Source organism: Alligator mississippiensis, chromosome 8 (genome assembly GCF_030867095.1).
Source record: "Alligator mississippiensis isolate rAllMis1 chromosome 8, rAllMis1, whole genome shotgun sequence".
Lineage (NCBI taxonomy): Eukaryota > Metazoa > Chordata > Crocodylia > Alligatoridae > Alligator > Alligator mississippiensis.
In genome coordinates, this window is record NC_081831.1 from 71,338,157 (window position 1) to 71,354,040 (window position 15,884).

The window sequence follows — 15,884 nt, forward strand, 5'->3', positions numbered from 1 at the left end:
GTAGTTGTTAAAATCTGTTAGATTTGCATGATACTTTTGGGATAAAAGCTAGCTAATTACTGTTAATATTTGGAGTAGTTTTGCTACACATTTCTAGCTATAGAATCATACACATGTAACAGCTGTATCATAAGAGCTTTTATCAGTGTCCTTTGATAGTGATAACAGTGATGTGTGTGTCTAATACCTTCTCTAGTGCTGATTATTTAGGAATTAACAAAGATGCTGATAAAAACAATGTAGAGGAATTTACAGTTCAAAATAAATTGTTCCTCTATATTTTGGTAAACCAGCTATTATGGCCATGAAGCAAGAAGACTGAAGCAGTTGCATTTGATTTTTAAGACATCTTTATTTTCTGTTTTTCCCAGGTTTTCTCTGATATAATCTATACAGTAGCAAGTTGCACTGAAAATGAAGCCAGTAGATATGGCAGGTTTCTATGCTGCATGCTAGAGACTGTAACTAGATGGCACAGTGATAGAGTCATATATGAAAAGGTACGTAAAGTTGTCAAATAATCTGCTTCATGAATAGCCCTACAGATTAAGCCAAGCCAAATAAGTGGGTTTTAGTTGAGCTTTAATGCTGTAAGACATTAAGTATAATTGAGTGTCTAATCTCGTATTCTGATTTTAAACTGCATGCATTATTAATAATGCTCAGATGTGGCATTTTTGTAATTGTAAAGGATTTCTGTATAATGCTTTCAACATTCAAAATGTTACACAAAATTTTTACTGGCTCTTACCCTTTTGTCCATTTATTTCTAAGATGAATTGGGCAAGGCCTAATTTATTGAAGTCTAATGCCATTGATAAAAATTCATATAGAATAGGGGGTAAAGTAAAAAAGTATATCTCAGATTGACCATAGGCAGTCATGTAGGTAACATGTGAGAATGAAGAAACCTTCTTTATAGCACCAGTTAAAATGATTTGTTCTCATGCCAGACCTCAATAGCCAGGTATTAATTTGGAATGAATTATTTTAGAAAAATCATATAAATCTTGCAATGTATGAACAAGGTCAATGTCTGTATAGTCAGTTTTTGAAAGCAGTGTGGTTCAGTTGCATTTTAACTCTTGAAGTATTATTTTTAAAAATGCTCCCTGAACAAGTTTGGTTTTGTTCAAAATCAACCTTTTTTTCTCTCTTCTAAATGTGCAGGAATGTGGCAACTACCCAGGTTTTCTTACCATCTTACGGGCAACTGGGTTTGATGGTGGAAACAAAGCTGACCAGTTAGATTATGAGAATTTTCGACATGTCGTCCACAAATGGCACTATAAACTAACAAAGGTAAATAAGGAAGTTGAAATGATATGACACACTTAAATATTGATGAAAACTATCTTGATAGTCTTCAACAAATTGTATTCCAGGCTTCTGTACACTGCCTTGAAACAGGAGAATATACACATATCAGAAATATCTTGATTGTGTTGACCAAAATCCTTCCGTGGTATCCAAAAGTGCTGAATCTGGGCCAAGCCTTGGAAAGAAGAGTACATAAGATATGTCAGGAAGAGAAAGAGAAGAGACCTGATCTATATGCATTGGCTATGGGGTAACAACATCTTACTTTAAACAGTGATTAATATACATCATGAAAGGAAAGACTTGGAACTCTGTCTTGGCATATTTGAGTTCTGCCTTATCTTGGAAGATCTTACAGGCCTGTACCTTGGGGCTGATGTGAACTGAAGCTTTCACTTTGTAGCACGTGATGGTTAAGTGTGCCAAGAACTTCATAGGGCACAAAGAAAGTCAAGATCCCCCATCATGAAGCACTTAACTTTAAACAGAACTGGTAGAGTAGCAGTTGGCTGGGAGGAATGTATGGTTATAAGATGACAAAGGTACTCCACCTAGGCACATGCTGTTCTAGAGCAGTATAGTATACTTTTAATTTTGTTTTTCACTTGATGAGCACACCTTTTTCCATGTACATCTTAAGTGCTTGAAAGATATTTTTTTCATCATAGTAGCTGTAGAATTGTTAGAATTAAAAATAAATAAATAGCCGTGATTTTTCAGTGTGTTTTTGAAGGCAGGATCTGGAGGATCAGGTTCTTTTAAAAGCCTGATTGAAGTAATAGAAGGAAGGAATTGCAGACCATTTTGGAAAAAGTGCTAAACACTTAGGTTTTAATTGACCTTTTTAAACCCCAACCAATGTTTATGTATCGCTTTATGTCTGTGCATATTTAACACTCTGTGCGACTTTCAGCTATTCGGGGCAGTTGAAAAGTAGAAAGCCTTATATGGTACCTGAAAATGAATTCCATCACAAAGACCCTCCTGCCAGGAATGCTGTAGCTGCAACAGTGCAAAATGGGCCAGGTGGTGCTGGGCTGCCTGCATCACTCGCAGTTAATACAGCTAAACTGGAAGAAAGCACTGCTGAGGAGACTGGTAAGATATTTGTTTGCTATAAGCCAGTAGTGCCTAATGTTTTTGTCCGGTGGACTGGATGGGCAGTGCCTGGTCTGTCTGTGAGCTAGATCTGTCTGGTGGTCCCTATCCAGTCCCTGGGACAGGTGCAGCGGGGCTGGGGATTGGGGAGAGGCCAGTTTCAGCGCAGCCCCATGGGACACAAGAACTTGATGTGGACCAATGGCAGGGAAGGGCATGGTCAGGCCTCAGCCTGGCCTTGTGATGGGGGGAAAGAGAGCCTGCCCAGGCTGCAGTCAGGCCCCGCTGTGAGAGGGCAGGGAGGGGACATGGCCCAGCCCCAGTCTGGCTCCACAGCAGGAGAAGTGGGGGCATGGCCTGGCCCTGACCCAGAAGTGGGGGTGGAAGGCATTGACCAGTCCAGCAGAGGAAAGGGGTGCACATGAGGCGTGGGAATTTGGCAGGGGGGAGAGTGACTATAGTTATGGCCACTGCTCCCCTGCCACCACATTTTTGGACCTGTGGAGATCCCCATGGGCCAGATGAAATGGCTCCACAGGCTGGATGCACCCGTGCCATACGTGAATTATTTTAATACTATAAATCTAACCTTTGAAAAAGTGACTATAGGGATTGCCTAGTTTAACATCACAATGAGAATGTTAAATGGGAGCCATCCATGCTTTAAAACATACTCATGGTTTGTTGCTTGTAGCATTAATCCTTCATTACTAGAAAATGTACCATGATCTACGTAGCTGTCAATCAGTTAAACCCAGTTTTATGTGTATTTTGAAATACAAAATCTATTGGGGGGGGGGGGGGGTGCTAATAGCATTGAGCCAAAGTACAAGTTTAGTGGATTAAGTTTTAGTGTGTGTTTTTTTTTGTTTTTTTTTAAACAGATAAATTAAAGGAGAAATCTCAGGGTGCTATGAAAATTATTAGTAAAGCAGTCAATACAACACCTAAGGTGACGACAAGCAACGGAAACAGTGCTTCTAATAGGTGAGAAATCTACTCTTCAGTTTCCCCAGTGTCTTAGTTCAGTATTTTACAATTATATTTGAATGCAGCTTACCCTTGTAAAGAGTATTTAGCAAGAAGTGAAAATAAAGTTGTCCATTTTGCTTGGTGTAAAAGTACAAGTTATGTTCTCTTGATCCATAAGATGGAGAAGTTGAAATGGATTTGAATAACTTAGACTGTTTTCTTCCAAAATATGCAATGAAATTCATTTTAGTTCCAGATTACTTAATGAATGATGTTGAACTAAAGAAATACCTGTGTTAAATGGATTAAGTTTAAAGATTCATTTAAGCACTGGGAGCTCTGGCCATGAAGAGCAGAGGGCTCTAGACCTCTCTATGTATGTACCTAGTTCCTGGTCAGGTTGGGCACATGAAATTGGTATTGCTCTTTGCCTGCCTACTAGGGTAAAATAACCTCAGGTCCAAAATGAGGGTTTTGTAATGCATGCTGTATTTGTAATGCTCTAGAACCCTGCCAGTCCCTTAGAAGTATTTTGTTCCCTGCTTCCCTGTTGTTGCTGTGAAGAAAAGGAAAAAGGCACTGAGGGACTGAGAAATGTGTTGTTCATTTTGTCATTTTGAAGAATTTTTCGTCTTGTAGTTAAAAGGAAAACTGATTTGAAATTTGTGATGAAACCTGATATGAGTATTTACTGTGTTTTGGGTTTCTTTTTTACACAGCAAAGTTATTAAAGAAAAAGAAGACAAAGAAAAAGGTGGGAAGGAAAAAGATAAAGAAAAAAAAGAAAAGACTCCAGCTGCCACTCCAGAGGCCAAGGCACTTGGAAAGGATGGGAAAGATAAACCAAAGGAAGAACGGGCAATCAAAGATGATAAAGCAAGAGAGACCAAGGAAAAAACACCAAAGTCTGACAAAGAGAAAGAAAAAATCAAGAAAGAAGAGAAAACCCCGAAAGATGAAAAATCCAAGACAGTTGTTATCAGCATTGAGTCAAAGTCAGCTGCTGAAAAGGAGAGAGAAAAGGAGCCGTCCAGAGAAAGAGATGTAGCGAAGGATATGAAATCCAAGGAAAATATTAAAGGAGGAGAAAAGATGCCAGTAGTTGGGTCCTTGAAGTCACCTGTTCCCCGATCAGAAACATCAGAATCTGAAAGGGGTAAAATCTTGTTTTGTTTTTTTCTTGTTTCTTAAGCTGCCTTTTGGAAAATATACAGACCGTTGGAAGCTTGCTGACTAGTTAAAAATACTTACTAAGTGGGCTTAGGAGAATACGTAAAGGCTAGTTGGAATGTAATCTTTTACAACCCTTTAATTTTGTGGGGCAAAGTTTGTGACGGATCTTGACTGCCATTATTGTGCAAACTGTGAGGATAGTCTTTCCCTTGCTGTGAGGTATTCAAAACTCCCACCAATTTCAATGGGCACTGAATATTACAGGACCCAGTAATGTAATTCATTGTAGGCAAGTGGGGCATTAGTCCTGGGCACTGATTTAGAGTAGGCAACAGACTGGCATCCCCTTGAGAGCCTGCACTGTGGAAGCAGCAGCCTGGGTGTTGGAAGTTTTATGCTGCAGAAGCCTCAGCAGCCAGGGTCAAGGAGGACTGTCCCATGTTCAATGTCCCCCAGCTCTCCCTCCATTGTAGCATCTCTGCCAAGGGTGCAAAAATTGGTAATTACACCTCTGACAGAGCCCATTGTTTAAGAATTTTAAATACGGTTTTATGTGCATGTTTTATAATCCTTATGAAGATTCTAAATCCGCACTTTCATCGTTTAAGCTATAGGTTTACATAGTTTGAATAGTAAGAATGATCTAAATTTTGCAAAACTTCTGTTTTGGGCATGTATGGATCCATCTGGGCTAAGTACAGACAGTCAAAAAGCTTGAGGCAGAATCAATTCAGTCTTTGCAAGTTTATCTAAGATGTGTAGATGGAACCGATAAGGAAGCTGACCTGACATCCAGGGTGCCTAGACAGGAGCAGTGAGGCTGCTTCGTGCTGGAATTCCAGTGTGTCAGAGCAGATTCGATTAAACTGCCATGCTCCTGTGTCTCGTGTATCGGTGTCCCTGTGCTGAACAACAGTGCTTGAGCTAAAGCTCGTTTTACCTGGGAAGCTTGGGGGAGGGACAGTGTGCCTGATCTGGGCCAGCAGGAGAGGGGGGCAGACCCCAGCTCTGCACTAGGATAGGGGCTCCTTCCCTCTCTCCTGCAGGTCAGAGACTGGCAAGGGACGGTGCTCAGCAGCCAATCTGATACTCTCACAGCTGGCCAGATATATGCTGGGGGCAGGGGGAGCAGGCATGGGCCCCTCTCCAACACGGGCAGACCCTGGCCCAGGGTGCTGGTCCAAGGATGGGGAAGTGCTTCTCCCCCTTCCCCCTTACACTTCAGTGACTTGCGGTGGCCCTGCTTCAGGATGGGGCAACCCTTGCAGAGGAGTGGGGGGCCAGGGCTGGTGGCGGGGGGGTCTCTCCCTGCCTTCCACCAGGCTGACAGTACTGACAGGACACAGGCTAGGGACCAGAGGCTTTGCTGCCTTAGCTCTGTGACAGCCTGGGGACGGAACCAGCCATGCTCCACTGGAGCATACAGCTTGGACCAATTCTAGCCTGCCCACACTGGGGGAGATGGAAAGAAAGCATCCTGGGCTGTTGAGGGGCCTAAGAGTTAACTTGAGTCAGGAAGGGATCTAGAACAGAAATGCGATAGACCAGTTTATCCTAAATCAGTTAAGTCTGATACTACATTAATCCAGCTGTATCTTAAACTGGTTTCAGCTGTTTTGAAACTGGTTTATGTGCATTGAACTTCTGTTCTGTTACAGGTTTAAAGTTACAGTTTCCAATCACATATACTGGTTTATGTGTAATTTCTGTCCTTGGCACTAAAGGGGTTTTGGGTGGGGAAGAAGAGAAGCGTTTGATATCTAGTAGGTTAAAAGGTGGGCTTTTGGGCCTTTGCAGGGCACAGAGTCATTCTGGTAATCAGGAAGATGGTTAACAACTTTGTCATTTAAGTCACTTTTGAGGTTTGGCATGAAAAACTGCTGAGGTGACTGAAAAAAATCATCTCCTTATTGCTGTTGGCTTTTAGTGAGCTCAGAAAAACGGGGTTGCATCTGTTTCCACCGTACCCTTTTCCCCACCTCACAATCTTGCAGGTTATTAACACGTTATTTTAAATGAACATTTAAACTCCAGAACAGGTTCTACAGCAAAGTTAGGGAAATTGTGGAATAAGAGGAACCCAGACTTGCTGATTTCTCTAAATGATTAAAGAAACTAAGCGTCTTCTATAGCAAATCTTTAGTTCAAAATTTAAATTCCTTTTGAGTTTTGAAATTCCCTGCTTTTGTTAAGCTTTTATTGCTCACTGTTTTTTCTGTTTTCTTTTGCTCCTCTAGAACAAAAACGCCGCAAAGTTGATACCCATTCTTCTCCATCACATTCCTCAACAGTAAAGGTTAGTATAGCCTGAGGAAGGCAGCGCCTATGTTAGGCTCACGAGTTTGGAATGCCAGTGTCCGACTTCCTTCAAGTTTTGTGCCAAGTTTACCCTGGAACCACTGGAGGTTTAATATTGCATTAGAAAATGCATTCCTTTTCTTTATTGGTGGACTATTTTTTCTATTAAATATTTTTTATTAGAAAAAGTAAAGCTTCAAGGACCTAGCACAAATTTTGTAAATAGTGTTTGAAAATGGCAAGAGAATTTTTACACAGAAGTGCCTCATTGTTTTAAGCAGTCAGTTTTTTTGGAGTGCAATGGTAGCTACAAGCAAATGAGTCTTTGCAGCAGAGTGGAGCATATTTTTCTGCACTAATTGAAGAATCTATAGCACTGAAGATTTCCTGGATGATACGGGATATACAATACCTCTGAATTCATCAGGCTTCTTGATGAGCATCATACCGATGTGTGCCTTCTAAAGGAGGAGTCTTGAAAAGGAGTTCCATTTTAAAGTCTCCTTGGTGATCAGTTCTCCTGTAGTTGTGTATATTCAGTGAGCATGCAGCTTCTGTTGTACCTTCCCTTCGAGGTTTGTTTATATTCCAATGGGTTCCCACCATGTTGAGCCCTGCGTTACGATAAAACCAGATGTGGCAACCAAGCCTACCACCCAGCAAAGAGAAACCCCAGGCATTCAAGCGCAGCACAAAACCGTGGGTGTAGCCTACTTGAAGACTCAGGGTAGCCATTCCTTGCTCCATATTTAATTTTATTTCTAAACCATCTATGTACATGGAATCTTTGAATTTGCAGTACGTTGAACCTTTAAAACTGTAAGTTACTAATACTTCATCAAGAGCACTGTGATGGATTATGTGGGATGTTTAAACTTCACCATCTTACCAGCTTAAAAACACAATTTAAAAAAAAATTTTTTTTTGCTTTGTTTTGTTTCCATGAAAAAAAATTATTTTCTGTAGAAGAGTTGCTTTGACTTAGATTAATTTTGGAAAACCGAAAGTAAAAAATGCATAAAATCAGTTTTGAGAAATTAAGTGATAGTGATAAAAACTTAAATGTAATTTTGAATAGTTCTTACTCTATCTGTTACTTTACAAATTACAACTTTAATACCATTCGAGGGTAACTTCTACCACTTTTAACCATAAGTGGAGAAGACAGATGTAATATTTTGAAGTACTTGTTTCACCCATGATTCTATTAGGTTGAGAATTTAATTTTTAATTTTTTCAAAGATTTTTTAAAATCTTTGTGGGGAATGTGGGTTTCTAATATTTTATGAAGAATTGAATTTAAACAAATTTAATTTTGTACTTTTCATTATTGATATAGACCAGTCTTATTATTGATATAGGCCAGTGTAGAAATGAGATGTGAATTTTGCTGTTAGTTTTTAGCCCTGTTCAGTATAAAGTATTAACATCAGATTTATTCCAGAAGGAGTAGCTGTTTTTTGTTTCGAGGGTACGGCCATGCTTCCCAGAGTTCCTCTGGTTTCTGAAAACTATACCAGCTTACGTGTCATCTCCGTTCATTTTCTACAGGACAACCTCAGCGAACTCAAGGACTCTTCAGCAAAGGTTTGAACCTTTTAGTCGCCCCCAGAGTTTCATTCTATGTTTGTTGTGGCGGGACTTTAATCTTGGGTGCATGATTTATTTATCCATACATGACCAAGTAAACCATTAAAAGAACTCCAGTATTGTACATGCTAACTTAGCAGTAGATTTTTTTTTCATTCAAGACTTGTATATATGGGCTTATTGTTTGTGCATTTAGTTTCTGAACACCAGAATGAAATGTGCTTGGTACAGCGTGATCAGCATAGACTTTTGTGACAGATCCTTAATTAACCATCTCTTAATGTTCCTCAGATGTGTTTATTTTGGAGATCTTAATTGTTCCAGTAGTTTTGCTTTGTATGAAAGAAACAGCAAGGCAGTTGCATTATTCTTATTGCCAGTGTCAAATTGCTAGTTCCTTTCCTTTTTTAAAAACAGTTGCATATTTTCTCTTTTCTTTTTCTCTGAGCCCACAAATATATTCACCTAATATAGTTTATAATAGTAACAGGATGTCATTAATAAATATACTTGGCCAGGCACGTAGAATAAGTGTGCTTTTTGCCTTCATGCATCTCCATAAGTGCTGTCATTTACCATATTTCCAAACACAGTAACTACTAACTGGGTTGTCCTACTTTTATGTTTGTTTTTTATTTAAATGCCTTTCAGATTAAAAAAAAAAAAAATTAAACAAAACAACCAAAGAATTGTAGTTAAAACAGGTTATGTTCTTTGACATTAGCTACATTTTGATATTTTTTGGAGAAAGACCCTAATACCTTATGGTCTTCTTTTTTAAATACAGGACAATTATCTCATTTGCTCAGCTACAGTAGTAATGAATATCATAGCAATTTCGTAGTTACAGATATACTAATTTCTTATAGCCTCTTGGGACATATTTAATTGAGCATGGGTATAAAAGTGAATTGAAACTAAAACTGACCGAGCCATTATGGAGATTGTTTTGGCAAACTCGCATTAAGTAACAGAGATATGTTAGTTAGCAGAAGTGTTGATCATAATTTTAGAATTTGTGGATGGTTCCCAGTTAGTTTATAGTTTGTCTGGTATTATGAATTTATTAATTATAAACAAGCAGACTAGTTGAAAATACAGAATTTGTTGCTCACTCTTCTGTAAGTTATGCCTCATCAACTATTATGCCATCTAAGTGCAGTTTGTTTAAGTAAGCTTTAGGTTAACTTTGTGTTTACAATATTTTAAAACCGTATCAATAATTCTGCAGCAGTCAACTGTTAGTGTATTTGTTTGTTTTCAATATTAGATAATGTTGTACATTATCTAGGTGTATTTTGGATAAGAAGGAAGAAGTTCAAGTTTTTTGGGGCCCCAAATTCTTTTTTATTGTTGACAACATAATTCTGTGTAACAAACCCAAGAATTTTTTTTGAAATCTTGTTTTAATGTCTTTTAAAAACATACCCATCCAGCTTCAGAAATCAATGACATTTTGTCTTTTTTTCAAATCTGGGACAATTGGGGTGTATGGGGTCAACTTCCCTCTCCCCCCGCACCAGCATATTAGCTGTTATCAAATTATTTTCTTAAATTTAAGTTAGCATTATCTAATTATTTCTATAATGACACATTTATATATATATATGTAATTAAGAGAAATAAGTTAAATGTATGCAAAATATTCTACAAATTCAAAGTGAACAGTTCCGTTTCAGTGTTAGCTGCTGACTGTTCATATAGATTGGTTTGCAAGTTACATTTTTTTCCAATTTTACTTTTCACAAAGTACTTTTCCTCCCAGCCCTACTTAGCCACTTCTCTTCCGGTTGTTCCTTCCTGCTCTGATTAAAATGAACTGTCCCGGACCCTGTTTATGAAGTAAGGCAACTCGAGCCGTCCTGTTCCCCAAGTGTAAAAATAAAGGATGGGATTTTCGGTAGCTCCTAAGAAATGTAATACGTAAGTCCCATTGAAAGTTAACAGGAATTGAGTGCTGAACTTCTTTTGATGCTTTTATAAGTGTTGCATTAAATAGTCAGCACTTCTTTCAATAACTTCCCTCTTCGATTATTTTTTCCAACCAGAATGAATAATTTAAGAGGAATTCTAGCTGATGATTAAATATGAGGCCATTGGGCATGTAGGTGTACTCTGGTATAGAAAACCTAGAAGTTTACCTAGAGCAGACTCCATGTTTCCTGCTGTGGAGTAGGTGCTCCAGCATCTCGTTGTGCTGTGAGCAGTCTGCACTTCTTGGATGTCAGGGGAAGAATAATCAGCCAGTGCTGAAACCTCTATAAAAATAACCCATGCTGAAACCTCTGTAGAGGTTTAAGACATTGACACTGAATCTGATTAATTCATAAAGGCCCATTGCTTATCCTCTTGCAACAATAGTACGAAATCTAAACATTGAGTTAGAAGCAAGTTCAAATACTTTATTATAACATCATAAAAGTTCTAATAATGAAGAAAACTTCTGTGATTTAGTATGTTAGACTAAAACACTTAATACTTCTGTGTCTAGTGGCAGTTGCTGTGTGATTTTTAGCAATGACAGTGAGGAAAAAAGCAACACAATCGATCAAAGTCTTGGAAATTGTGAGAAGCAGGTGACAGTAGGGTCCCTGAGGGTAGTGGGCATGGTAGAGGCAGTGTGGGGGAGAGGGTTCAGGAGGAAGGAACAGTTGTTGCCTGGCACTTTTCATTTTAAGGAAACATTGGGATTTACCAAGTGTGGGGCTAGCTTAAGAAAATGTATTTAGAATCTAATGGATACAAGTGTCATAGCAGAAATGATATGCATGAATAGGTTTGCCTAGGGAATAAATGTAGGAGGGCAGAAGAAAAACAGGTGAGGACACTAACAGAGAGAGTAAAAGAAAAATAGTCAATAAAAAGGCAGGTTGAAGGTACAGTAATTGAGGTAGGAGAGTGAGCGAATCAGAGTCCCATAAAGGAAAAGCAAATTAAAATACCCACAGTAAAAGATGCTTAGTACAAGAGTGACCAGACCAGTATATATCCTGTTTTGATATAGAACAAACTATTTAGCATGGCTTGTTTAAAATGCACAATTATTAATATCTTTCAATTTTATTAATAAACTAGTTTTAATTGTACCCTAAATTGTGCTCATGTCCTCTAAATGTTGTTAGGAACATGCTCATTTTCAGCAAGGGATTAACTGTAGGAGAAAACTCTCTAAAAACACTTTTAATCAAATAGTTCCATCTGAATTCATATGCATTGATGATCTGTAGAAATAGGACTGCACAAATATTAGCTACTGGTTTTCACATACGTATGTGTATCAAAATGCATGAATGCGTATTTTGTGCATAAAATGTTAGGAATGCATTTTAATCGCTCAGAGGTTTTTATACAACTAGAACAGCTCTGCCATAAACCTTAGAAAAAAACGATTTTAGTAATAGACCTAAATCATGCCTACAGTAACTTTTAATATGAAAATTGTTGCTTTTAAAGACTATCCCACATTATGGTTAATGTAAGGATATGACATTAACAATTCAAAAAAATAATTCCACAATGCTTGTTTTTGCTTTTCTTTCCCTGTCCCAAAATGGTCAGTATATTAAAAACAGACCTGTTGAGCTAAAATGTTTCCATTAAGAGTGACTGAGATGTACTTCTCTTTTAAGGCACTGTCATTCTAGTGTGCCAGCCTGCAAAACAAGCTGGCAAGGATTCTCTCCACTTCTGTAGTTTTAGCATTTGGGGCCTGGATGAGATGCTACCATGCTCATGCTTCTTTTTACAGTAGTGTAGCTGGAGAACTCATTCATTTGTTATGGCATCTTCCAAAGAGTTAACGAACACTTAGTAGTTTCAGAATGCTGTTTAAAAGCAATTCATATACCTTAAAAAACTGATACTTTGCTGCATTTTTTTCATGCAGTAGCCAAAATTAGACATTTCTTTGGATATTGATGTAAAAAAATATATAATTTTAGGGCAGCTGTGCCTGTTAACTGAATGAATCAACAGTTACCGATGTAAACTGATGTTATCATTAACTCTGTAGTGCTGAAAGTCAGCATTTCCATATGATAAGTGTTCCATAGTAAGGCCAGGTATATGTGCTGGCAGCATCAACCTTGATTGCTTTGTGTGTGTTGCTATGGGTATACTGGTTAAAAAAAAAAAAAAAGAAGGAAGAATGTTTGTTTTTAGTATAACAACATTGTATCTTCTGCTCAAACCAGTGCTGATTCTTCTCCATGATGGAAATTGAATAATTGCCAGTTTTTAAATTGATACTTTTAATAAGCTTTGGAAAAAATATACCATAATACCTCAACAAATGGATAACTAAGGTCTTTTTCATATTCTTTACCTGTGAAGTAGTAATGTTTATCTTCTATTCTTTAAGTTAGGTACAGTAAATAATAGATTTTTTTTCATGTGCACATGTGGCAAGACCCATTAATTTTCAGTAATATTGCCTTAATTTAACAGCACTACATTAACCACACTACTCCAACATTGTCCAAGAGTAAGGAGAGAGAAGTGGACAAGAAAGATTTGGACAAGTCAAGGGAAAGATCCAGAGAGAGAGAGAAGAAAGATGAAAAGGACAGGAAAGATCGGAAAAGGGTTTGTGACCTTTTTTATGAGCTAGCTTAGAAAGTTGGAACATCCATGAATAACTTCTGATTTTGGGACTGTATCTGTACTATCAAGGACTGCCAGAAAGATTTGTCCGTGAGGGACAGCATGACTGCTTTCCTCATGTTGTAGCCTGCAATTGCGGTACTGGCCACATGCCAGTGAATTCATTCTCTTCTGGTGTGTTTATTGGTGCATGCCCAATGGCAGTCTAAGGGAAGATGCATTGTATCCATTTCGGGATGTAAAGCACGCCATGCCTGTTACTGCGTTCCTTCTGACAGTGTAGACATGCTCTAAACTATAACGTTAGTAATGGGTAATTGTGTCTACAGAAGCAGAAGTGACTGACCCTCTACCACGTTTATTCTTCATTTGCTCTATTCCTAGCTTGAGGGGGTCAGTGTTTGATATTATCAGATTCTAAACTGTACTTTATTATTCTATTTCAAGATGATTAATCCCAGAAACTTTAAATAACCTTCACTAATTCAATTGTCTTTAAGCATTTTTAAAATGTAGCATGTATAACAAAACAGATTTTTTAAAAGAAATCTGCATGTTAATGTCGTAACATTCTATAATTATATTTGGCTTTAGGATCATTCAAATAGTGATCGGGAGGTGCAGCAAGATTCAACCAAAAGGCGCAAAGAGGAAAATGGAACAAGTACGGTTTTTTTTATTTTACTTTTCTGTCCTTTATTTCATTTTTCTGTTCCTAGTTTGTTATGAATTAATATTTGCTTGTTTGTGGTTTTTCAAAGCTGGTTCTTCCAAACATAGTAAAAGTGAAAGTCCCTCTGACTCACCTCGTTCAAATGAAAAGGAAAAGGAAAAGAACAAATCAAAATCTTCAGGGAAAGAAAAAGGTGATTCGATCAAAGCCGAAAAGATGGAAAAAAGTTCCTCTGGTAGCAAAAAGGTAAAAGGAATTAAGCCGTAGACATTTTTGTTGAAACATTTTGTGCTAGTTCATTTGGAGTTTAAAAATAACTTTTGGTTGTCACAGTATGTTTACGGCCTGGATTAGAGACAGATATTGTGAATGGCAGGGGCTCAAGTGGAATTTTTGGCCAGCTAGCCACAACAGCACTATATTCACAAGGCACCTCTGACAGAATGACTCCTGAGGGCAACTCTTCATGGCAGCAGCAATAGTAGAGGCGATGTGCATCAGAAGATACTGAGAAGTTATTTTTAAGCTTTGAAACACTGTAGTATATGCTTGTACACTGTAAAAAAAATAAGTAAAGGATAAAGACTTTCTGTGGAAAAAGGAACCTTGCTTAAGTATATCTTCTGCTGAAGTTACCATAGTTGACTAAGAAATGTGTAGGACAAGTTTGCTTTTAGCTGGCCCATGAAATGCGCATGTTATATAGTTTGGGATTAACTTTTTCTCATTTAAATGTAAAACAAGCTGATTTGACCCATAGCGCAAGTACAGATCTCTATATAACTATGTCTGTAAAGCCACATGAGCATCTCTTTAAATACTGGTACAGTTGTCTCCCCAATATGATAATTTTCAAGGGTTGCAACTTTCACATAATAGCAGCAAATAATAACCCCTGTATGTACCAGATATTTGAAGATCATTGTTTATAGTATATCATAGTGTTAAATTGCTAATTGGAAGCTGCACTTACAAGGACACAGTGAATATTAGAGTATGCAAGGAGAAGTTAAGATATTCAGGATAAGTGATCAGCTATGCTTTTTGAAATAAGGATGTGCATACTACATTGCCTTTCAGTATTTAATAGCATCTCATTTAAATGATCATTTTTAGAATCCAGAATTTGTTAATCAGCTACAATGATTGTAGCTAGCATAGTTTATCATTAATTTTTTTTGTGCAGTCAGAATAATTATTTGCCAGTAATAATGGAGCATAGTTTTTAAACTGTTTCCCGGCAACGTGTTTTTTACAGGAGTCCAGACATGATAAAGAAAAAACAGAAAAAAAAGAAAAGCGGGACAGCACGGGAGGGAAAGAAGAAAAGAAACAATATCCTTTTTATTATCTGAAATACCAATATTAGAAAAAGAAAGTAACATTATTTCTAATTTTTAAGGGATTAAAAAAGCATTTTTCCTTAATTCCTAATCCACTCATAAATCTTCAGACAAGCACAGATAATGAAGACTGTTCCAATCAAGGTAAGAATTATTTTCACAAAATTGATTGCATCTGTTAAACTCTGGATTATCCCTATTGCTCTGGTCTCTCATTATTTGGCAGAAGGACCAGAATGGTTTCACAAAGGTATAGAAACCTTAGTGGCAACCAAAAGAGAACTCCCTCAGCACAGAAAAATGAAGGAGACAGCTGTTCCCTAAGCTGTTTTCAAGGTTTTCCACAAGTCTCACTGTAATGGAAGTGCTGGGGCAAGCGAGAAGTATTGATGGGTGGGATTGCAGCAAATGGAAATCTAGAGATTAGGGTCCTAAGGCAAGGTGAAGACAGGCTACTATAGTATAAGTAGCCTTGGGAGGCTGGTAATCCACTTGCTGTGGACGATCTCTTAGTTAGTTAGCAGCATAAAGGATACAAAATTATTTGCAAGCACTGGTAAGTTTCATGCTATATTTTTATATAGTCTTTGGTCCCTTCAAAGATAGGACATTAAGGGAACAATTTATGTATAGTTGTTGTACAGCTGTAAAAATGAAAAACGACTTCAGAATTTATTTTTGTTGCCTAAATTTCAACTTGACTTTAGGTTTGAGTTGAAATATAAGCTGAGTTCCAAGAAAAGCAAATTAGTCTTCCTAGAGTCCTCTTCCATATGCACACCATTTTAATACATTTTTTATTTAACCCAAGAAAA

At 37.7% G+C, this 15,884-nt stretch overlaps 1 protein-coding gene across 4 annotated transcripts in view; it reads left to right on the top strand.

Annotated features, from left to right (window-relative positions):
- THOC2 (THO complex subunit 2) overlaps window positions 1-15,884 on the top strand; it is an 85,894-nt gene that overhangs the window by 66,285 nt on the left and 3,725 nt on the right. For all 4 annotated transcript variants that reach the window (XM_059732834.1, XM_014607185.3, XM_059732835.1 and 1 more), the window contains 13 exons: window positions 372-500; window positions 1,171-1,302; window positions 1,386-1,570; window positions 2,234-2,418; window positions 3,303-3,405; window positions 4,110-4,546; window positions 6,801-6,859; window positions 8,413-8,448; window positions 12,898-13,035; window positions 13,648-13,717; window positions 13,815-13,972; window positions 14,985-15,061; window positions 15,166-15,213. In XM_059732834.1, the coding sequence (XP_059588817.1) occupies window positions 372-500; window positions 1,171-1,302; window positions 1,386-1,570; window positions 2,234-2,418; window positions 3,303-3,405; window positions 4,110-4,546; window positions 6,801-6,859; window positions 8,413-8,448; window positions 12,898-13,035; window positions 13,648-13,717; window positions 13,815-13,972; window positions 14,985-15,061; window positions 15,166-15,193 (1,737 nt within the window). In that variant the 3' untranslated portion in view covers window positions 15,194-15,213. The remainder of the gene's footprint in view (window positions 1-371; window positions 501-1,170; window positions 1,303-1,385; window positions 1,571-2,233; window positions 2,419-3,302; window positions 3,406-4,109; window positions 4,547-6,800; window positions 6,860-8,412; window positions 8,449-12,897; window positions 13,036-13,647; window positions 13,718-13,814; window positions 13,973-14,984; window positions 15,062-15,165; window positions 15,214-15,884) is intronic.